Raw genomic sequence first — 25,000 nt, 5'->3', positions numbered from 1 at the left:
CTGGACAGCACGCTTAAGATCGCATCTCACGTCTGCTCATGACACGCATGCATGATAGGACGTGCCGTGGAAGTATTAGAGTGGCTGGTGATGGGATTACTAATTCTGTCTGTTCAGCTGTTCCAGGCTTTGCTCGATGGCGCCTCCTGTGTTTGCGGAGTAGCAGTGCTGCCCTCAAGGGACACATGTTGAGCTTGGCGTCGTGGACCCTCGTCTCGTGTGACAGATGCATCATGACAGTGCTAAGCTGGTGGGTGGGGTATCGTGAGACCCTTGGGTACGATCGGCCCACCCCCAGACACAGCCTTGAACAAGACAAAGACACCCCCCACCAATGGGTCTGCCACAGTCCCAAAGGCCCATTCTGACTGTTGGCTGTTGGTTGGAGGTCAGGAACACCTGCACGATGGGTGTGTTAGAAGCATCAGGCAAATCTTTTCAGTTTTACAAAATGCATCTGAAAGCCCCACAGTTGAAGAGTTTGGCCCAATAAAACAGCTCAGAGACTCAGCATGCCGGTTTTGGCTGAGCACAGAACCGCTTGGCGCTGAACTCATGTGGGGATGTGATTTGGCCGTTCTGTTCTGTTTTCTTTCTCTCTCTTGCTTCTCTCCGCCCTAATGAAGCTTAAGCAAACAAAAACATCTCGGCATGCAGCGCTGTAGCTCTCGTAGGACGTTGCCATTAGCAGGGAAATCGATGTCTCCTTCAGTGCAGCGCGTGATTGGTCCACGTTAGCAGAGCCATTACCAGCATGCTGCCCTGGCTCCGGCTGGGCGGACCACTCCCTCACGCCCGCGTAAAATCGGGACGGGCGGAAAAAGCTAGGCCGCGCTTTTGTTTGATCCGCAGTCGACGATGTCATGACGTGGCCTCGTTCTGCGGACTGGCCCCTCACCCTTTTCCACCAAGGCTGATAATCACGACAACGGCCCAGCCCCTTTTTTGATCCCGCTTCCTCCCCAAGGGAAAGGCTGCTCTCGGCAGCCGAGCGATTCCCGCTTTCTGGGGCGGGAACCTGGGGCTCCATAGGCAGCGCTCCTTGCCAGGCTCGGCGCCAGGGGCCATTTACTTTGACGGTCAGACAAACGTGCCTGGGGGCGTTTGGATTTGTATGTCCGACCGGATCCGGCTCTGTCTACATATGCAGAGCCGTGGGGGAAGGGAAGAGGGGTAAATCCGCTCGCAATTTGTGTCTCTCCCTAATCTCCTTTTCTCTCTCTCGCTCCTTCTCATCTTGAAACAGAGGACGCCCTCCTTCAGATGCAGCCGAATGGCTTTTCCACCACTCTCAAGTCAGTGAGCCAATTTAATTTGATCAGAGCTCGAGCTCCAACCGAAGTGCTGGTGATACAAGCCCCACCCCCCTCTCCGTTTGTCTTCGGTTACTCCCGCTGCCAAACCCGAAGGTTAGCAGCTGCCGATCGAGTGTAAGAGTTCACAACGGTCTTATTACTGCCGTGGGCGTGCTTAGCCAGCAGACAGCGTGTCCGCGGAAAAGAGAGGTGGAACGTCAGGTGCGTGCACTCGTGTTGGGCACGTGGAGAAGCGAGCAAGACGAGTGTGCTTTGGCACCTTTGATCGCCGGCTTGGCTCGCGGCCCAGATGATAGCGGTGCGGCTTGGTGGAGGATCATGTAAAATAGCCAGGCAGAGCACACCTGGTCAGTCTTGTTGAGTGGTGTATGTGTAAACATCATTTATGTGGCTTGAACTTTTATATGAGGTCTTCAAATCACCATCACACAATTTTGCAATCCAGAAGAACACATTTTCCAGTAGACTTATCTATTGGCCTTACATAGCTTCCCTTCTGCTGAAGATGTCAGCCAGTCATCTTACAGTATCTTGTTCCCTTTATAAGACAGAGCACCAATGGCGTTGTGTGTTCTTCACATTTCATGGTCATGCAGATTTCTCTGGCTGTCTGACCCCATTCACTGGCAACGAGCCGTAACCCTTGGACCTTTTCTTTGCGTCTGTTCGGCGTATTTAACCACTCCTTAGCGGTCTCTTCTGCACCAGGTGATCGGCAGGTGGACACCGAGGGTGTTGGCTAAGCCCCGCCTCTCCCCAGTGGGGGCTCTGACATGGTTGGACACGAACCAATCTGTCAGAAAGGACCACGTGTGTGTGAGTTCACGTCTGACAACTACACGCTCCACCATGAGCTTAGTTCCTCAAGTGACAAACAGCTCAGCTTTATTTCAAAGGACAAGAGCAGAAAGGAGGAGATGGACAGAGGTGTGATGTGGGCAGACACTCGCGTGGACAGACACTCGCGTGGACAGACACTCGCGTGGGCAGACACTCGCGTGGGCAGACACTCGCGTGGACAGACACTCGCGTGGAAGTCATATGGACATGTGCTTGACCTCAGGGCTCTGGAAACTGCCAGACTGCTGTTAACAATTAGGTGACGCCTAAGAAGACACAGATAAAAACACTCAAATAATTAATCAGCTAAACACTCAAAACGGTTAAACACGCAATACAGTTAAACATTTAAGACATTAATAACAATAACAACAAGAAAAAAATGATGTCTTTGCCCTCTCTGTGGAGCGTTTTAGTTTTCCGTTCTTCTTGGTCGTTGGTAGGTCACGATGTCCTCTGAGGACAGGCTAAACTCTGGTGTCTATCACAGCTCCAATAATCCATGCTCTGCTGCAGTCTGGTCTCTACAGTAACTAATTATGCTGAGCCCCTACCTGTCTGCAGAACACAAACAGCTTTCAGTGTCTGAGGGTCTCCCTCGCATTCCAATTAGGCAATCAAACGTAGCGCCCACCCCTCCGGCCCGATGCAGCTCCAACACAGAGGCCGGGAATAGCGTTCCGCTTCCGTAGGTGCGCAGCCATCGGTGGAGAAGGAGAACAGGAGAGGACTCCCCGAGGGGAACGCCCACAACTCCTTTCACTCCTCTTACTGGGAAGGATTTTTAATGCACTGTAGCGTTTAAAAAAAACCTTAATTTCCATGACCCTTCACTTCCCCTGCTATTTATGCAGTGTGTGTGTGTGTGTGTGTGTGTGTGTGTGTGTGTGTGTGTGTGTGTGTGTGTGTGTGTGTGTGTGTGTGTGTGTGTGTGTGTGTACACACGCACATGCAAGCCGCATCTCATTATCATACTCTGAGACAACAAAGGACAACAGTAACAACAGATCTGAGTCTGTATTAGTATTTGGGTCAGTATTAATATTTGAGTCAGTATTGATATTTGTGTCAGCATTAGTATTTGAGTCAGTATTAATATTTGCATCAGTATTAGTATTTATGTGAGTATTAGTATTTGAATCAGTATTGATATTTGAGTCAGTATTAATATTTGCATTAGCATTCGTATTTGAGTCAGTATTAACATTTGAATCAGTATTAGTATTTGAGTCCATATTAGTGTTTGTCTGTGCAGCTGTAATGATAGTTTGTCTGTGGGTGTTCAGTCAGTGACGCTCTTAACGCTTCTCTGCCACACTAGTGCGCTAGTCCTGGACTGTCAGTGAGTAACCCTTAATCCCAGATTAACTCAGTGGTGGCTCACGCTACTTGACTCAGCTCAAGTGGTGGTTGAATTCAGGAGGAACAGTTTGGGGTTTAAATTGTTGTCGAAAGTGGTTTGCACAGCTGGGGCTCCAGGCAACAGACTTTGGCCAACGGGTTTGGAGCATCACAACAGGAGCCGTCCAGTGAGTCCAGAACTCACACTACACAGCTGGACACCAGGATGCCCTGCTGGAGACATTTAGAGTAGGAAAGGCTCTGTCCCACAGAGTTTAGGTCATGACTGCAGTATACGGAGCCTATCCACCCGTCCGGGAGCTTTACTGGAAGAGGTGTGTCCATGGTGCGCCCCTGAACCGGAATTGGCATCACTAAACTCCCTCGGGCCCCCCCAAAAACAAACAACCCCCCCCCCCCCCAAAAAAAAACAAAAAACAACAGAAAACCAGCAAGCCCAGTGAATATCTGGGGTATATCCAGGGTGAATGATGAACTGTCTCCGCCCCAGAGAGGCAGGATTTGTGACAGACTGTCTCTGCCCCGGAGAGGCGGGGTTTGTTACAGACTGTTTCTGCCCCAGAGAGGCGGGGATTGTGACGGACCGTCTCTGCCCCACAGAGGCGGGGTGACTGATGGGCTATCTCCGCCCCAGAGTGGCGGGGTTTGTGACGGCTGTCTCCATTGCAGCTGCTGCAGGGGCGGACCATTCCGAGGCTGGGCACCTTGGACCGGATCGAGGTAGGCAGTGGGGACATGGTGGCTCCGTACAGTGGGGACTGCGATGACGAGGACAGCTGTTGGGGTTCAGGGAATGGCGTCTCCGACAGACCCGCCGCCCCCAAACGTGAGTACCCTGGTCATCGGGGAGAGAGGGACAGACGGAGGGAGGGATGGAGGGAGGGGTAGAGGGATAGATGAATTTGCTTGAAAATGGCACTGTGCGTCCTCTGTGAATTCTGAGTCAGAGGTGTGAACGCTTGGACAGTCTGAGGGTGTTGTCTGGCGGACGGCACGCTCTGTTCCACATGGAGCGCTCGACACCCAGTCTCGGTGACGGGCAGACACAGTATGCTCGATTTCAAATGCCCGAGCTGAAGTACGGAGACGGGAAACAGCTTACAACTCGCTAAACTGATCGAGCAGCAGGACGCAGCCAAGTCCCCGACCATCTGTTTCCCTTGTCTGTGTCTGGGTTGGACTTCACAGATCTCTGGATATTCATAGGCTAGTCAAGGTGTCAATCAGTGGCATGAGCATCAAATCCCAGCAGTAGTCGAAGCGCTCCTCACGGCGCGGCGTGGGGTCGTAGCAGGTCAGCGTCCAGGCTGTTTCCTCTAGACTCGATTGCTCCCTTGGATGAATAAAGCAATCAGAAGAAATGACAATTACCAGCAAGAGGGACGGAGAAAATGACCCCGCTAGTGATCTCCCCGGGGGGGCGGAGCCTTCCACCCCTCCGCCTGCAAATCCATTTGTCCTCCGTCTCTCCAACGGGCTCGTGTGATTATTCACCTTCTCTTGAAAACGCATGAGAACATTGCTCTTCCCTCCCGGGATTTAGCACAGGGTGTGTTGGTTCACGACATCCACCCCATGGGTCATCAAACCCACACACCCCCATCCTCTGATGTGAGGAGTGACAGGGCTCAAGTGCAGCAGAAGAGATCGCTGTGACCTTTGGCCTTGAGCTTTGACCTCACTGACCTGCAGTGACCTCACTGAGAGCACCGAGGTGACCTGTAGTGACCTCGCTGACACCACAGGGCAGGAAGGTCTGATCTAGAAGTCTGTAGGGGTAGGAACTCTGACTCAGTCAAAGAGGACAGCCAGACAGACGGACTTCTCTAAAGATTCATAACACCCTCCCCTCTAGTGCTCCCCACACATTAGTCATAACACACAAAGGGAAAACATGGTTTGCTTTATTTATTTATTTATTCCTTATGTCACGCATTGTTTACTCAGGAAATCTTGCGCTAATCAGACCAGCTGAGTATAAAAATGTGAGATTTTTATTGGCATGTTCTTATTGTGTGAACAACATAAGCATGTGTGTTCAATCATAACACCATATTTGAATTACTCCCTGACCTGTACGCCACCTTACACTTCACTTAAACGAAATCTCCTGAAACTAAACTGGCCACAACACTACCTTGTTTTTGTGCGGGGGCAAATTGGATAAATCTCCCGGATAAGATTAGTTTTGATTAGCGTTCATGAGATTTACTGGACCTCCTGTGTTGCTGCAGTCTTGGGGCTCCTTATCTCTCCCGCCTGCCCCAAAGCACTCTAGACCGGCATCCAGCTTCTGGGGGAATAGCAGGGGCGAGCCAACTTGGGTCCCCAGGGCCCAACATGTGTGGTGGAGCTGCATCACATCACCCAGCACCTGCTTGACATCGGGTGTGGTGCAGGCGGTGTCGGCTGTCATGGGGGCACCACCTCCCATCGATCCCCAGGAAAGGGAAGTAGGGGAGGGGTCTGTTTGGGGATTGCGATTTCTGAACTCTTCATCACGGTAATGAACGCTGAAGGTGATCTTTCTCACACCTGGTTAGCTGTAACGATCTGCCGGATTGTTCCGGCCCGTCCTAATGGAGCCGGGAGCTTCTGAGACGCCCGTGCTGGTTCGCAGTCTCCCGAGACGATTTTCATCGCTCGATTGGGGATCCCGTGTCTCGGTCCTGGAATATTAGACTACTGGGGAACGCTGAGAGAAGCCGTACGGCTGCAGAGAGGAGAGGAGACGGCAGGGGGTGACGTAGTGCGCTTAAACGAGTTTGATCTTTGGCTAACGAACCAAAAACGGGCCAATCGCAGGAACACCTCACAGCCTGCCCTAATCACCCACATTCAGGGAAAACCACGGACCTCGGTGCATGCTGAGAGGCCTAACGTTACCACAGCGATCCGTGTGCACGGCAGAGAGAGAGACAGACAGAGAGAGACAGACAGAGAGAGACAGACAGAGAGAGAGAGAGATGGAGAGACAGAGAGAGAGAGAGACAGACAGAGAGACAGAGAGAGAGAAACAGAGAGACAGAGAGAGATGGAGAGAGACAGAGAGAGATGGAGAGAGACAGAGAGAGATGGAGAGAGACAGAGAGAGATGGAGAGAGACAGAGAGAGATGGAGAAAGAGAGACAGAGAGAGAGAGAGACAGAGAGAGAGAGAGACAGAGAGACAGAGAGAGAGCGAGAGACGGAGAGAGAGAGAGACGGAGAGAGACAGAGACGGAGAGAGAAAGAGAGAGAGACAGAGAGAGAGACAGAGAGAGAGAGAGAGAGAGATGGAGAGACAGAGAGCGAGAGACAGAGAGAGCGAGAGAGACAGAGAGAGACAGAGAGAGACAGAGAGAGAGAGAGACAGAGAGAGAGAGAGAGAGAGAGACAGACAGAGAGAGACAGAGAGAGAGAGAGAGACAGAGAGAGAGAGGTAGACAGGGAGAGAGAGAAATAGAGAGAGACAGAGAGAGAGAGAAATAGAGAGAGAGACAGACAAAAGAAGCAGTGGACAGATGGATAAACAGGGCAGAGTGTAAATGACATTCTCATCAGCTGCTAATGTGGTTAAGGGGAATACTGGCTGAGCTGGGTGATGTCAACACTGGGAACACTGGCTAAGCTGGGTGATGTCAACACTGGGAACACTGGCTTAGCTGGGTGATGTCAACACTGGGAACACTGGCTGAGCTGGGTGATGTCAACACTGGGAACACTGGCTAAGCTGGGTGATGTCAACACTGGGAACACTGGCTTAGCTGGGTGATGTCAACACTGGGAACACTGGCTGAGCTGGGTGATGTCAACACTGGGAACACTGGCTGAGCTGGGTGATGTCAACACTGGGCTTAATTAATATCATGCACATGCAACTCTGAAACGAGTGACCGATGGTGTGTCATACTCAGTGAATCAAAGTAGGTAAGAGAGAGAGAGAGAGAGAGAGAGAGAGAGAGAGAGAGAGAGAGAGAGAGAGAGAGAGAGAGAGAGAGAGAGATGTCCTGGATGTCAACTCTTCCACAGAAACATGGCTTCACATATAAACTGCCATACAGGCTGATGTGTCGACCTGACCTCCTTTATAACTGCCAGTGCGCACTGAGCACACTCTGTCCAATGCCCCTCACATGACGCATGTGCCACCCCTGTTTGAGCAGACGCTACCCTTCGCTGCTGTCGACGCGCCAAGCGCTACCAGGGAGCAGACAATTAAAGCCGGCTAATCAATTAATTAACTGACGCCCGAAATGAGAGCGACTCTGGTAAGGCCACTGCCGCCTGTGGAGGGAGGGGAGCGTTCCAGAGGAGGAAGTGCGTTGCAGCTCAGCTACAGCACTCCCGAGAGTCCAACCCGGGGGAAATGTCCAACATGACAGCTGCTCCAAGGCCAATTAGTGGCGCTAATTTCCACCAATTCTCTCTCCCGCACGCCGGTTTCCCTCGTGCCGCTAGTCGCTGCCACGCTACCCTTGAAACGTCCATCAGTTGTTTTCTTTCATCTCACGTCAGGCTTGGTCTGTTGCCCTGGACAGGTTAAGTGCCTCATGCTGATAGAGTGTACTGGCTATCATTAGCGGGATGGCTGGTGGGTGATAGATATCTCGGGATCAGTCAGAAGCAGCTGTTGCAGAGGGCTGGCCCTGTATGGATGTCCTGGTGGTCCCCCTGTTGGCTGTCCTGGTGGTCCCCTTGTGGGGAGTCTTGGGGGTCCCCTGCTAACTGGACCCTCCAGGATTCCTGTCTTTTGGAAGGAGATTGGGACTTTTCCAAGAAATGTCTGAGGGTAGAGAGCACGCTTAAAGCCATGGTATTGAAGTCGTATCACACTCCTAAAATGGGAATATCTCTCTCCTCCTGTTTCGAGCTTAATGTGTTCTCCTGTCAGCACTGTGGCTCATGGCTCATGCCTGACACCACCGAGTAAGGTTGAGTTTAAGGTGACACTCACTGAGAGGACTTACAGTTGATGTCTTTGTACTTGTGCACAATTAATGGCCATCGGTTTCCAGTGAAATTTGTGAAGAATAAATTAATTAAACCTGGTCACGACAAGTGTTGTTAACTAACACTTGTGCCTTTAGTTCAGCCTGTTGTTTGAAAATAAATTTTAGTTGATGCTGCTCCCATGGTACTTTAGAAAGTAGTGCCCACCCTATTTACTGTAGTCACCCAATAGTGTCCACCCTAAATACTATAGTTACCCAGTAGTACCCACCATAACTACTGTAGTTACCCAGTAGTACCCACCATAACTACTGTAGTCACCTAGTAGTACCCACCATAACTACTGTAGTCACCTAGTAGTACCCACCATAACTACTGTAGTTACCCAGTAGTACCCACCATAACTACTGTAGTCACCTAGTAGTACCCACCATAACTACTGTAGTCATCTAGTAGTACCCACCATAACTACTGTAGTTACCCAGTAGTGCCCATCATAACTACTGTAGTTACCCAGTAGTACCCGCCATAACTACTGTAGTTACCCAGTAGTACCCACCATAACTACTGTAGTTACCCAGTAGTACCCACCATAACTACTGTAGTTACCCAGTAGTACCCCCCATAACTACTGTAGTCACCCACCATAACTACTGTAGTTTCCCAGTAGTACCCACCCTATTTACTGTAGTTTCCCAGTAGTGCCCACCATAACTACTGTAGTTACCTAGTAGTGCCCACCATAACTACTGTAGTCACCTAGTAGTACCCGCCATAACTACTGTAGTTACCCAGTAGTACCCACCATAACTACTGTAGTTTCCCAGTAGTACCCACCCTATTTACTATAGTTTCCCAGTGGTGCCCACCATAACTACTGTAGTTACCCAGTAGTACCCACCATAACTACTGTAGTTACCCAGTAGTACCCACCATAACTACTGTAGTTACCCAGTAGTGCCCACCATAACTACTGTAGTTACCCAGTAGTGCCCACCATAACTACTGTAGTTACCCAGTAGTGCCCACCATAACTACTGTAGTCACTCAGTAGTGCCCACCATAACTACTGTAGTTACCCAGTAGTGTCCACCATAACTACTGTAGTTTCCCAGTAGTACCCACCATAACTACTGTAGTCACCTAGTAGTACCCACCATAACTACTGTAGTCATCTAGTAGTACCCACCATAACTACTGTAGTTACCCAGTAGTGCCCATCATAACTACTGTAGTTACCCAGTAGTACCCGCCATAACTACTGTAGTTACCCAGTAGTGCCCACCATAACTACTGTAGTCATCTAGTAGTGCCCACCATAACTACTGTAGTCACTCAGTAGTGCCCACCATAACTACTGTAGTTACCCAGTAGTACCCACCATAACTACTGTAGTTACCCAGTAGTGCCCACCATAACTACTGTAGTCATCTAGTAGTACCCGCCATAACTACTGTAGTTACCCAGTAGTACCCATCATAACTACTGTAGTCATTCAGTAGTACCCGCCATAACTACTGTAGTTTCCCAGTAGTACCCACCATAACTACTGTAGTTACCCAGTAGTACCCACCATAACTACTGTAGTTACCCAGTAGTACCCCCCATAACTACTGTAGTCACCTAGTAGTACCCACCATAACTACTGTAGTTTCCCAGTAGTACCCACCCTATTTACTGTAGTTACCCAGTAGTACCCATCATAACTACTGTAGTCATTCAGTAGTACCCGCCATAACTACTGTAGTTTCCCAGTAGTACCCACCATAACTACTGTAGTTACCCAGTAGTACCCACCATAACTACTGTAGTTACCCAGTAGTACCCCCCATAACTACTGTAGTCACCTAGTAGTACCCACCATAACTACTGTAGTTTCCCAGTAGTACCCACCCTATTTACTGTAGTTTCCCAGTAGTGCCCACCATAACTACTGTAGTTACCCAGTAGTGCCCACCATAACTACTGTAGTCACCTAGTAGTACCCGCCATAACTACTGTAGTTACCCAGTAGTACCCACCATTACTACTGTAGTTTCCCAGTAGTACCCACCCTATTTACTGTAGTTTCCCAGTAGTGCCCACCATAACTACTGTAGTTACCCAGTAGTGCCTACCATAACTACTGTAGTCACCTAGTAGTACCCGCCATAACTACTGTAGTTACCCAGTAGTACCCACCATAACTACTGTAGTTACCCATTAGTGCCCACCATAACTACTGTAGTTACCCAGTAGTGCCCACCATAACTACTGTAGTTACCCAGTAGTGCCCACCATAACTACTGTAGTCACTCAGTAGTGCCCACCATAACTACTGTAGTTACCCAGTAGTGTCCACCATAACTACTGTAGTTTCCCAGTAGTACCCACCATAACTACTGTAGTCATCTAGTAGTACCCGCCATAACTACTGTAGTTTCCCAGTAGTACCCGTCATAACTACTGTAGTCATTCAGTAGTTTCCACCATAACTACTGTAGTTACCCAGTAGTACCCACCATAACTACTGTAGTTACCCAGTAGTACCCACCATAACTACTCCACAATAACTACTGTAGTCACTCAGTAGTGCCCACCATAACTACTGTAGTTACCCAGTAGTACCCACCATAACTACTCCACAATAACTACTGTAGTCACTCAGTAGTGCCCATCATAACTACTGTAGTTACCCAGTAGTACCCACCATAACTACTGTAGTTACCCAGTAGTACCCACCATAACTACTCCACAATAACTACTGTAGTCACTCAGTAGTGCCCATCATAACTACTGTAGTTACCCAGTAGTACCCACCATAACTACTGTAGTTACCCAGTAGTGCCCACCATAACTACTGTAGTCACCTAGTAGTACCCACCATAACTACTGTAGTTACCCAGTAGTGCCTACCATAACTACTGTAGTCGCTCAGTAGTGCCCACCATAATTTCTGCAGGAGTCTTCGTAGGTCACTTTTTAAGCAACATTGTTAGCATTTTTTATTCAGGCTTCGTCTACTAAAATTATACTAATCTCCACAAGCATGGCAATATGATTTCTAAGAGCTTTCCTCTCATGAGGGACGTCATCTCATACCCAGAGGACCTCAGGCTGGCTGAATGTTGTATCAGTGATTAGCCAATGATAGATCATATATAACCCTTTCAGACCCACACTGTTTCAGGATAGTTATGGGATAGCAATTCCGTCTCCAGGTCTGCTGCGCTGCTATATCTGTATGTCGTGAATTCCAATACAAGACGGCATTGCTGAGTAAGCAAAAATGACTGAGAAGAAAACTATCCGTGATTTAAATGAATTTATTTGTGTGTAATTTATTATGCGCATTCAAATATTCCTGGATCGTTTGCACTTCTGTTCAGGTGACTTTCAAATTTCATTTGATCTCTGGAACTATTGATCTGTCAACTCGAGTCAATTGCTCCGGCCAGCCTTCCTAATCAGTCATGCTGTTAATCTGGGAACAGCATGGGTTGTCAACATCTCTCCTAGTTCTCCCCTGCCCAGGCATCAAAGTGCGCATGTCCCATCTTCAGGCAAAGGAGCAAATGTCCAAATATCATTAGTGACTCCCAATATAAATATCATATCCAGAGCCAACTGCCAAGGTAGGACAAATTTACTGCCTTTCTGAGGCTGGGAAATGTGTGGGGCACGGATTGTGCTAGCAGGATGGGGTACTGCTTGGCCCTCTTTAAATCAAACTGACAGTGTTTATGCTAGAAAGTTCTGTCCGGAAGATTGCTGACTGCACTTTCTTACCCATCCAGACCCAAACCTTACTAGAAAAATAGAAAATTAGTTCCAGTAAACTGTGCTAGGATGGGGTGGTACTTTTAACACTGCCACGAAGCCCCCTCCCAACCCTAGAACCCACAGCAGAGCCTTACGAACCATAAAATACAAACAACATTCATAATTAATTATCTCCCGTCACAACTCGCCAGGGTTAGATCGACTAAACCATTATGTGGAATTCCTGCCGCAAAATTAACAATCATGGCCAAACATTTTATTTTATTAATGATGACAGGGTCATCAATACATAATGGCAGTCAATGGTCACATCAGACATTACGGTCAGCCTGTGGCAGGCAGGCATCAGAGGTAATCAGGCCTACGCGCTGTGACTCGTCTACCTTGTACCCACAGTCTACTAATGAGCTGCAGGCTGCATGGGGCAAGAGCACATTATCCACAGAGCGATTAGAGTCAAACATGGATACACCAGCACTCCCATCAGACCCAGAACCAGGTCCAGATACACCAGCACTCCCGTCAGACCCAGAACCAGGTCCAGATACACCAGCACTCCCGTCAGACCCAGAACCAGGTCCAGATACACCAGCACTCCCGTCAGACCCAGAACCAGGTCCAGATACACCAGCACTCCCGTCAGACCCAGAACCAGGTCCAGATACACCAGCACTCCCGTCAGACCCAGAACCAGGTCCAGATACACCAGCACTCCCGTCAGACCCAGAACCAGGTCCAGATACACCAGCACTCCCGTCAGACCCAGAACCAGGTCCAGATACACCAACACTCCCGTCAGACCCAGAACCAGGTCCAGATACACCAGCACTCCCGTCAGACCCAGAACCAGGTCCAGATACACCAGCACTCCCGTCAGACCCAGAACCAGGTCCAGATACACCAGCACTCCCGTCAGACCCAGAACCAGGTCCAGATACACCAACACTCCCATCAGACCCAGAACCAGGTCCAGATACACCAGCACTCCCATCAGACCCAGAACCAGGTCCAGATACACCAGCACTCCCATCAGACCCAGAACCAGGTCCAGATACACCAACACTCCCATCAGACCCAGAACCAGGTCCAGATACACCAACTGATAAACACAGACACTCCCTGAGTTAGTGGTGTTTTACTGTAAGCACAGACACTCCCTGGGTTAGTGGTGTTTGCCTGTGAGCACAGACACTCCCTGGGTTAGTGGTGTTTGCCTGTGAGCACAGACACTCCCTGGGTTAGTGGTGTTTGCCTGTGAGCACAGACACTCCCTGAGTTAGTGGTGTGTTACTGTAAGCACAGACACTCCCTGGACTCATGGTATTTGACTGTTAAACCGCTCCTACCTCAGCACGGCAGCTGTCTCCTAAATTGAGCGCTAACCTCGGCACCTCACTGGTGAGACATCACTCACTCTCTGCTGAGGAGTTAAGAACCTTTTTCAGAGAATTGGTTTGAACCAGGTCCAGAGTTATCAGCAAAGAAGGGGATGCTTTTCTATCCTCTCTGTTCTCCACCCCCCCCCCCCCCCTCGCTCTCCTATTCTTCTCATCGGCAATGCTTGCCCTTGAATCTGCAGTGCTTCAATAGTTGGACACTAGTGAGTTTCCCTCTTCAGATCTTGGCTCGCCTCTGACAAAGAAAGGGTCGTTCACGCGGGACATTGAGCGCCAGCAGGACGGGCGGACGGGAGCGAGACAGCAGGTCCTGGGAGTCTGAGACCTACTCGTCTGCATTTTTACAGTACACTAAACTCATTAGCATCTGTTGTTTCCACAACGGCTGGTCTAAACCCTCAGGACCGAACAGTCAAGTGGGAAATAAAACAGTTCCGATTCATCCACCCAGGAAACTTTTGAAGATCAAAGTAAGTTTCCTGTATACCAGAGCAAGATAACCGACTCCTTATTTACTATATAAAATGATTCGGTTTACACCTCTGTCACATTCCTCTTTCTCTCCTGTAGAGCTCTGAACCACACTGAGCCCAGATGAGGCTCAGATAAGCTATCTGCAGCGCTGCAGAAAATACTGCGGCCTTAGCTCCACACAGAGAGCCTCCGCAAACAGACGGCCCGTCTAATCCAGTGTTCCGGGACGCAGCGGCACGTAATGCTGACACGTGAGAACTTGTCTTGAGCAGTCACTCCTGACGATTGATTATGAAGATAATCGTGCCTTCCGGCTCACTGCGTGAGGTGGCGTTCACTGCTGTGTTAGCATGCTAACTGGGGATATATCACGTCCTCAGTGCTGGAGCTGCAAGGTTGTGCACACGGTAGAACGATGGAGGATCTGGGTGGAGTGTTACTGTGCAGGTCTGCATCTGGGTGGAGTGTTACTGTGCTGGTCTGCATCTGGGTGGAGTGTTACTGTGCAGGTCTGCATCTGGGTGGAGTGTTACTGTGCAGGTCTGCATCTGGGTGGCGTGTTACTGTGCAGGTCTGCATCTGGGTGGAGTGTTATAGTGTAATATTAGCTTCTTAGCTTCTTCAGTACTATCATAGCATTTCCTACCAAACTCCTTATGCAGCTTGCAGTGATGTTTCAGTGAAACACTGGAGTGTGTGAGGTCCATTTGAATTTTAGTTAAACACTGGAGTGTGTGAGGTCCATTTGAGTTTCAGTGAAACACTGGAGTGTGTGAGGTCCATTTTGATTTTCTGAAAATGTGCCATTATTGCATTCACTAGTCATCTGCAAAATACACACACACACACACACACACACACACACACACACACACATTTGCACACACACTCATAAACAAACACACACAAATGTGCACACACACTCCTTCACAAACATACACACAAACACTTGCACACACACTCATACACAAACACACACAAACAAGTGCACACACACACACTCACACACAAACATACTTGCACACACTCATACACACACACACCTGCACACACACTCATACACAAACAGAAATACAACTGCACACACTCATACACACACACACACACACACTTGCACACACTCATACACAAACACACAAACATGTGCACACACACATACACAAGCACACACACAAACATGCACACTCACACAAAAAAACACAAACACTTGCACACACATTTATACACAAACACACACACACATGTGCACACACACTCATATACAAACACACACACAAACACACACACACACACACACACACACACACACACACACACAGTGCAGAGGAGCTGTCAGAGGAGGGAGGCTGTAAACATTGTTTCCTCACACTGCCTCTGGGCCTGTTTCCATGTTTTCATAGCATGGCTGACGGCCGCTTCTCACGCATTCGGAAGTCCGTCCCTGCAGCCGGCAGATGGACGAGACCCAGACGTTCCAAGTGCCTCTGCTTGGAGATGCTTCAAGTTCACGTTCAAGTTCAAAAAGGTTTTATTGTCATTTCAGCTATATACAAGTGCACAACAAGAACGAGACAATGTTCCTCCAGGACCATGGTGCAACACAAAACAACAGTGCAGCAGACAACATGCTACACAAGTGCAAACAGTCCAATATAGTGCAAAAATGTCATTAAATAAACATTAAATAAACAATAATAAATACAGGACAGGACAAATACAAAATGAGTAGACAGTGCAATTATTTAGTGCAGTACACAGTACTGGGCACATGTAAAGCGAGTGGTGCAGAGGAGTCAGTGACATGCTACACTGAACATAGCAGTCACCGGTAGCAGCTAGAACAGTTCAGAGTACAGTGCTGGTTTAGTACAGTACTCTAGCAGCAAGTAGGATAATGTGCAAGACTGCAACAGGAGTGCATAGTTTATTTGTGTGAGGTTTGACTTCAGCACTAGTCCGATGCAAAACAATGTGTGAGTGTGTGTATGGATATGTATGTATGTGTGTGCGTGTGTGTGTGTGTGAGTGTGTGTGTGTGTGTGTGAGTGTGTGTAACTGTGTATAAGCATGTGTGTATGTGTGTGTATAAAAGTGCCGATTTTGGAATCTGAATCGGGATTGGAGTTAGCCAGAGTTCAGGAGTCTAATGGCTTCTGGGAAGAAGCTGTTGCACAGTCTGGAGGTGCAGGACTGGATGGTGCGGTACCTTCTTCCAGATGGCAAAAGGGTGAACAGTTCATGTGAGGGGTGTGTGGGGTCTTTCACAATGTTGGTGGCTTTCTGGATGCAGCGTGTTGTGTAGATGTTCATGATGGAGGGAAGAGAGACCCCAATGATCTTCTCAGCTGTTCTCACTATTCTCTGGAGGGTCTTGCGGTCAAAGGCGGTGCAGTTCCCAAACCAGGTAATGATGCAGCTGCTCAGGATGCTCTCTACAGTACCTCTGTAGAAAGTAGTGAGGATGGGTGATGGGAGATGGGCTTCCCTCAGCTGCTGAAGGAAGTATAGATGTTGCTGGGCTCTCTTGGTGATGGTGTTCAGGGTCCAGATGAGGTTCTCCGCTAAGTGAACACCAAGGAACTTGATGTTCTTGATGATCTCCACTGAGGAGCCATTGATGGCAAGCGGGGAGTGATCTCGCTTTGCTCTCCTGAAGTCAACAACCATTTCTTTTGTCTTGTCAACATTCAGATACAGGTTGTTGACCTTACACCAGCTCACCAGTTCTTGCACCTCCTCTCTGTATGCTGACTCGTCGTCTTTGTTGATGAGACCCACCACGGTCGTGTCATCAGTGGACTAGATCATGTGGTTGGATCTGTGCATCGCTGCACAGTCATGAGTCAGCAGTGTGAACAGCAGAGGGCTGAGTACGCTGCCCTGGGGAGCACCAGTACTCAGTGTGGTGGTGTTGGAAGTGCTGCTCCCAATCCGGACTGACTGAGGTCTACCAGTCAAGACATCCAGGATCCAGTTGCAGAGGGAGGTGTTCAAGCCCAGTAAGCTCAACTTTCCAATCAGATGCTGAGGAACAATGGTGTTGAATGCTGAACTGAAGTCTATGAACAGCATTCTTACGTAGGTGCCCTTTTTATCCAGATGTGTGAGTGCCAGATGAAGTGTGGTAGAGATGGCATCATCTGTAGAGCGGTTGGAGCGGTACGTGAACTGCAGGGGGTCCAGAGAAGGGGGAAGCTGGGTCTTGATGTGTCTAATGACGAGTTTCTTGAAGCACTTCATGATGATGGATGTGAGTGCGATGGGACGGTAGTCGTTGAGACACGACACCGTGGGCTTCTTAGGCACGGGGACGATGGTGGTGGTCTTGAAGCATGTTGGGACCACGGCGCAGCTCAGAGAGATATTGAAGATGTCTGTCAGGACATCTGCAAGCTGGTCAGCACATTCTCTGAGCACACCCGGGATGTCGTCTGGTCCAGCAGCTTTCCGTGGGTTAACTCCACGCAGAGTACGCCTCACATCAGCCGCAGTCAGGCACAGCACCTGGTCATTTTGCGGAGGGATGGACTTTTCCGCTGCAACGTTGTTCTGTGCTTCAAATCGTGCATAGAAGTCATTCAGTGCATCTGGGAGGATGGCATCACTGTCACAGGAAGGTGGTGTTTCCCTGTAGTTAGTAATGGCCTGAATGCCCTCCCACATGCACCGTGTGTCACCAGTGTCTTTGAAGTGTCCATGGATCCTCTGTGCGTGTGCACGCTTTGCTTCCATGATCACACGTGACAGTTTGGCTCTTGTTTTCCTGAGAGCCTCTCTGTTACCTGTTCTGAAGGCTGAGTCACGGGTCTTCAGTAGCATGCGCACCTCAGCAGTCATCCATGGCTTCTGGTTGGGGCGTGTGGTGATGGTCTTGGAGACAGTAACATCATCAATGCACTTGCTGATGTAGCCAGTCACTGATGCTGTATACTCTTCCGGGTTAACAGTGCCACCGTCACTAGCAGCCTCCTTGAATGTGATCCAAGTCGTCGGCTCAAAACAGTCCTGAAGAGCAGAGATGGCTCCTGCTGGCCAGGTTCTCACCTGCTTCAGAAGCGGTTTCGAGTGTCTGACGATCGGTCTATATGGAGGAATCAACATTACAGACACGTGATCAGAGTATTCGAGGTGGGGGAGGGGCTCCGCCAGGTAAGCACTGGAGATGTTTGTGTAAATGAGATCCAGCGCGTTCGCTCCTCTCGTTGCAACATGTTCACATGTTGATGGAATTTAGGCAGTACCGACTTGAGATTTGCGTGGTTGAAGTCTCCGGCAACAATAAACAGTCCGTCTGGATGAACATTCTGCGAACGTTCACTAATCACTCCATACAGCTCCTGGAGAGCCTCTCGTGTGTTCGCGCTGGGTGGAATGTACAGCGCAATTATAAACATGTTGGTGAATTCCCGTGGTAAATTAAAAGGTCTGCATCTGACAATAGCAAACTCCACCAGCGGTGAGCAGTACTTAATGACAAGCACAGAGTTTTTACACCAGGACTCACTGATATAAATGCATACTCCGCCGCGTGTTTTGCCGGAGAGCGCATTGTCTCTATCAGCACGGATTGAGACTAATCCATCCAGATGAACGGCGGCATCTGAAATACTGTCGCTGAGCCACGTTTCAGTAAAGACTAAAACACAGCAGTGCTGCAGTGCTGCAGTGCTGCGGAACTTGCGGAGATTTCCTAGGTGCTAAGCATTCCCAGCCGCGGGGAGCGAGAGGGGGCGATCAGCACTCACGCGTCCGCACTTTTATTGACGAGACGTGACTCTCATCCTCCCGTCCCTCGGATGCCCCGTTGCTATGGCAATGGTCCACGGTAGTGGCAGAGGGAAAATTCACCCGGCGTGACTCCAACTTCCGACAGCGGGCCTTTGTGTCTGGGCCGGTCTTTAGTTCCTGCGCTTTCCAGAGTGAAGCAGGACACGTGGGGATATGTCTGGCAGGAGAGGCAATGAAGAGCGATGAAGAGCGATGAAGAGCAATGAAGAGCGCTGGCGGGCTTCGTGTAAGAGGGCTGAATGTGGCGCTCGTGTTTGGCTCCAAAATTCATCTCTCCCAAAGTGAGAAAGGAGAAAATGAATATCAGGAATCTTTGTGCTGGAAATGTTTGGAAAGTCTCAGAAGAAGCGACAGAAACAGCAGCTTTCCATCAGGTGTGTGTATCTGAACCACTAGATGTGTGTATCTGGATCATCAGGTGTGTGTACCTGAACCACTAGATGTGTGTATCTGTATCACCAGGTGTGTGTACTTGAACCACTAGATGTGTGTATCTGGATCATCAGGTGTGTAATGTGACCACTAGATGCGTGTAACAGGACCTCCAGGTGTGTGTAACGGGACCCTCGGATGTGTGTAACTGGACCCTTAGATGTGTGTAACTGGACTCCAGGTGTGCGTAACAGGACCCTCAGATTACCTATGAAGCTAACAGTCGCAATCGCAAATATAGTTTTAATGAAAAGTTTATCTGATTTTTATTCTAAAATATCATAGCAATTTAGCTAAAAGAGATTTCTGGGTAATATTAGACATAGCGACGCAGTGTCTCTGATTAACATCATAATGATGCAGTGTCTCTGATACACGTCATAACAATGCTGGTATCTCTGATTAACATCATAACAACGCAGTGTCTCTGATGCATGTCATAATGATGCAGTGTCTCTGATTAACACCATAATGACACAGAGTCTCTGACTAATGTCATAATGACACAGTGTCTCTGACTAACGTCATAACGAAGCAGTGTCTCTGACTAACATCATAACGATGCAGTGTCTCTGATGCATGTCATAATGACACAGTGTCTCTGACTAACGTCATAACGACGCAGTGTCTCTGACTAACATCATAACGATGCAGTGTCTCTGACTAACATCATAACGACGCAGCGTCTCTGATACACGTCATAAGGATGCAGTGTCTCTGATACATATCATAACGACGCAGTGTCTCTGATACACGTCATAAGGACGCAGTGTCTGATACATATCATAATGACGCAGTGTCTCTGATACACGTCATAAGGATGCAGTGTCTCTGACTAATGTCATAATGACGCAGTGTCTCTGATACACGTCATAAGGACGCAGTGTCTCTGATACACGTCATAATGACGCAGTGTCTCTGACTAATGTCATAATGACGCAGTGTCTCTGACTAATGTCATAATGACACAGTGTCTCTGATACACGTCATAAGGACGTGGTGTCTCTGATACACGTCATAAGGACGCAGTGTCTCTGACTAATGTCATAATGACGCAGTGTCTTTGATACACGTCATAAGGACGCAGTGTCTCTGACTAATGTCATAACGACGCAGTGTCTCTGACTAATGTCATAATGACGCAGTGTCTCTGATACACGTCATAATGACGCAGTGTCTCTGATACACGTCATAAGGACGCAGTGTCTGATACACGTCATAAGGACGCAGTGTCTCTGATACACGTCATAAGGACGCAGTGTCTATGATACACGTCATAAGGACGCAGTGTCTCTGACTAATGTCATAATGACGCAGTGTCTCTGATACACGTCATAATGACGCAGTGTCTCTGATACACGTCATAATGACGCAGTGTCTCTGATACACGTCATAAGGACGCAGTGTCTCTGACTAATGTCATAACGACGCAGTGTCTCTGATACACGTCATAAGGACGCAGTGTCTCTGACTAATGTCATAATGACGCAGTATCTCTGACTAATGTCATAATGACGCAGTGTCTCTGACTAATGTCATAACGACGCTGGTGTCTCACCGGTGTTCCACGACTGCTGACATATCTGCACGGGTTCTGGTAGTGGTGACATCTGGAACAGGAGCCAGTAGTTCTGCTTTCTTCTACAGACTGAAATTCAACTGAAATTACAAACTGAAATTTAACATTTTTTTACTCTGTAATGTTTATTAAAAATTCATGCAGTGAAGTAAAAGTACTTTATCAAAACATTACAAAACATAAAAGTACTGTGATGAAATCCTAAAAGTACCATTAGAGGAAAAACAGCCCTTCAGTACTTTGAGAGTAAGTATAACTCCTTATTTCTGCCTCAGGTGTGTGGAACCTCAGGTGTGTGTAACTGAATGGTCATGGTCCTCTGTGTGTGTGTGTGTGTGTGTGTGTGTGTCTAGGTGTGTGTGTGTGTGTGGGGGTGGGGAGGGGGTTGTGTGTGGGTTTGTGCTTGTGTATGAGTCTAGGTGTGTGGTGTGTGTGTGCTTGTGTGTATATATTTATATATATATATATATGAGTGTATGTGTGTGTGGATAACTCAGACCAGGTGTTGGTTCCATGTGCTTTGCCCCGTGACCTCCACGGTCGGCCTATGAAGCCCTGCCCTCTTTCCCTCACAGTTGCTGGCGTCCTGCCAGTGTGCCGTCACACCTCAGGTCCGTGGGTTACAGCTAACTCCTCTCTGGCTGTCAGTCGGCCGCCCCTGGGGCTTAACCACACCCCCGTAATCATCACCTGGCAACCTCTAAACCTGCCCCCACTCCGGAGGTGTGGCAGGACTGGCCGGATCTGTTTAACCTCTCTGACAGCCCGGGCCACCTCGCGGAAAGTGTCAACTGAACAAATTTCGCAGCCTCCAGTGACACGGGGTGGTGTTCACACCGGTCGTGTGAGAGCAGGAAGCGAGACTCGGTCTACGCTCACCATCCTCGCCGTCCTCCGGGAGGACCTCCGTGTCTGACCTTCTCCCTCCGTCATCTGCCTGTAGAAATCCAAACGTCATCGCCATACACTAAACGTAAAGACGCCTTTACAATGTATCTTGAACGTGTTAAAAGATGTCTGAAGAACAGAAGGATGTCTGATGAAGATCGTTGTCACGTCACAGTTCTGCGTTCGTCTGTATTTGTCTGGACGAGAGCTTGAAGGCGGGACGTTAGTCTAACTGCGGGTCAGGATTAGCTGAGAGAGGCGTACCATTGCTGACATGCCAGGTGTGTCGCGCTGGAACCGACAATGGAATTCACCAAAAGTGCGGGCCAAGAATCTGGCTGTGGAAGAGTTCCTCATTGCTCCGGAGAGAAACCCACCATGGCCGCACGCATCCGGAAGACAAGGTCATTTTACAAAGATTCAGTTAACGGGATAAGTTATAGTTACCGCGTCAGTTACATTGGCAGCGCCGAATACCACGAATTACAATTGATTAAAATTCAGTGTGTCACAGCAAGATTGCAAAATAAAACAAATGTAGGTATTTTGGTGCCAAAGATATTAAAAAGGTGTCAGTGTTACATGCATTTGAATAAAAAGTGTCTGTTGCGTTTCGGACAAACAGTGATGTCCTGAGGCGCGAAAGTGCGCAAAGGAAGCGTAGGCTGAGATGTTTCCTGTCCGTGCGTGGGCACGGACGCGAGGACGTGATGAAGGAAAGGGTGAGCTGCGACTCGGAGCGCGAGGAGACAGAGGAACTTGTTCATGTGGCGAAACGCTCAGTAACATCATAATTAATGCGGAATTCACCAGTCCTGCTCGCAGCAACGTGCTCCGTCGCGCTGGAAGCGTTTAGCAAAGGAACAGAGTAGGAAGATAAATATGTATTGTAGGTTAGTTAGCACACATTCTCTCGCAAGCTGCTCCAATGTGTGGGCGTGTGTGTGTGTGTGTGTGTGTGTGTGTGTGTGTGTGTGTGTGTGTGTGTGTGTGTCGCCCGAGGCATTGCCGCTCGAACTCGGGTTCAAAGCGATATCTCAAGCAAAAAGCATATCGAAGCAGTGATCCAGCTGTCGGAAAGGCGGGTTGGAGGAGACACACTCTTCTCTCAGGGTGCAAGTGGCTGTCTAACTGTTGTGCAAAGCTGGAGGTCTGTCTGTCTACACCACTGTTCCTGGGTTGCTTAAGATGTTAAATAGCCCTGTCTTACTGCCAATTGCATTTAGGCCTACTGTAGCACACGTGACCTTTAGGCCTGCTGTGGCACACGTGGCCTACTGCACGGCTCAGGTCACGTGAGCTTAGCCCCTGTTGTAGCCCATGTAACGTTAGTCAATGTCTAGCACTTCGGTCAGGTAACCAGTTAACACTCAGCGTCAGCTCCACTCTCACGTCCGTGGCGTTATTTGTAGTCCACGTGATGGTTGCTGGGTTACAGCCCACAGAAGCCATCCCCTTAAGATCCCCTTAAGTGACGCAGGGACAGAGAAATCAAAAGAAGTCAAGAAAAATGAGATTTTAATATCAAAGGTGAAGTTTTAATATTGTTCTGATGGCAAAACTGACAAACAAGGAACACGTCAGCGTCTGGAAGGGGCGGGGCCGCGTGGGGGCGGGGCTTCAGGGAAGGGGGTGGGAGATGCAGGGCGCGAGCTATTCCGTCGTGCTGACAGACTCCTCCCTCTGCATCTGACTGGCCCTCTGCATGTTTATTTGAGTTGCTAGTTTGAGAGTGATCCTTATTAATGTGATAATGAAATATTTCATTTTAGATTTCACTTATACTCTATGAGACATCTGGTGATCTATGATGTAGCGTCACAGTACATTGTTAATCACAATTACCAATTCGATGAGGAACGTGATTATTTCTCATCTAGAACATCACTCTTGACTCACAGACATAATAACTAAGGCACGTTTAAGGTGTCAACATGCCTAAAAATGATTGATTAAGATTCCTCTAATGACCAAAGGTACTGGGGGTTTTGTGACACCTAAGCGTGAAAGATTCAGTCTTCACAACAGTGAAGCAGGAAACACGCACGTCACGCAGACATGGGTCATGGGTCTGTGTGGAAGCCCTCAGAACGTAATCACACACAAGCAGCCATGTCTCCATGGGGATGTGTCTGTCACGTTCGGCTGGAGAAAACAGCTCTTTTTGGGTTTTGTTTTTTTAGCGATAAGCCCTGCTGTCGCTTGGTTCATCTGGCTCCCCCGGTCAAGGTCAACCATAGCGCGGAAGGTTCCGGTGTTAAATTAGCCCATTGGAAAAGTTTTAACCTCGCTCATGGAATGTCATCGGGTTACAGCGCTGTTGGCCGTGGGGAGCACGGAGATTCCATATTCCACATTTCCCCTTTTCCCACTCTTTCCTCCAATAAAGCAGTCAATTTGCCGGCTAGCACGTCTTCCGTGGGAACCCCTGTGTGTGGGACAGGGACACACCCCTGTGTGCGGGATAGGGACACACCCCTATGTGTGGGAATTCACTCGTTAAGAATTCAACTGAAAATCTTTTCTTAAAAAGGATTTTTGGAATACATGTTGTGCTCAGACCTCAGTGAAAGTGAGCACACGCGTGATGTGTCCATGACGACAGGCGCACGCATGACGTATCCATGCATGGCGGGTCTTGCTGCATGCTGGGTTTAGACGTGTGCAGTATTTAAGTGATGCTGGACTTACACAGTGCATTAAGGCACTGGCATGCGAGTTAATTAATGTGAAACCTGGAAAAATAGCAGCTGTGTGGTAATTAAGAGGATAAGGGGGAGGAACTGAGTGGATTTGACAAACGTCCCTGGAGACTCAGAGCTTTAATGTACAGATGGGGACTACAGTATCTGAGATTAGCTCTGCAGTGTTAGGTCAGAGGAAGCCCTGTTAGAGTGTGTGGTGGTGTGTGTGGTAGTGTGCATGGTAGAGTGTCTGGTAGTGTGTGTGGTAGTGTGTGAGAGTGTGTGTGGTAACATGTTTGGTAGTGTGTGTGTGATAGCATGTTTGGTTGAGTGTGTGGTGGTGTGTTTGGTTGAGTGTGTAGTTGAGTGTGTGGTATAGTGTGTGGCATAGTGCATGGTAGAGTGTGTGACAGTGTGTGTGGTAGTGTTTGGTAGAGTATGGCCTGGATATGGTGTGCAGTCATTTTAAATGAAGGTTGTGTAATTACAGAGCAGTGCTCGTATTTTTGGTTAAACTTAAAAGTAAAAAAATAAAACCCCAGTCATT

At 48.7% G+C, this 25,000-nt stretch overlaps 1 protein-coding gene across 1 annotated transcript in view; it reads left to right on the top strand.

Moving 5' to 3' along the window:
• Nucleotides 1–25,000, top strand: part of gpc5a (glypican 5a) — a 115,145-nt gene that overhangs the window by 74,905 nt on the left and 15,240 nt on the right. The window contains exon 7 of the mRNA XM_035534615.1: nt 4,188–4,344. Coding sequence (XP_035390508.1) covers nt 4,188–4,344 — 157 coding nt within the window. The remainder of the gene's footprint in view (nt 1–4,187; nt 4,345–25,000) is intronic.

The sequence above is a fragment of the Electrophorus electricus genome, chromosome 16, assembly GCF_013358815.1.
Source record: "Electrophorus electricus isolate fEleEle1 chromosome 16, fEleEle1.pri, whole genome shotgun sequence".
NCBI classification, from domain to species: Eukaryota; Metazoa; Chordata; class Actinopteri; order Gymnotiformes; family Gymnotidae; genus Electrophorus; species Electrophorus electricus.
The sequence above is the reverse complement of the archived record's forward strand: the minus strand, read 5'-3'. Positions and strand labels throughout refer to the sequence as shown.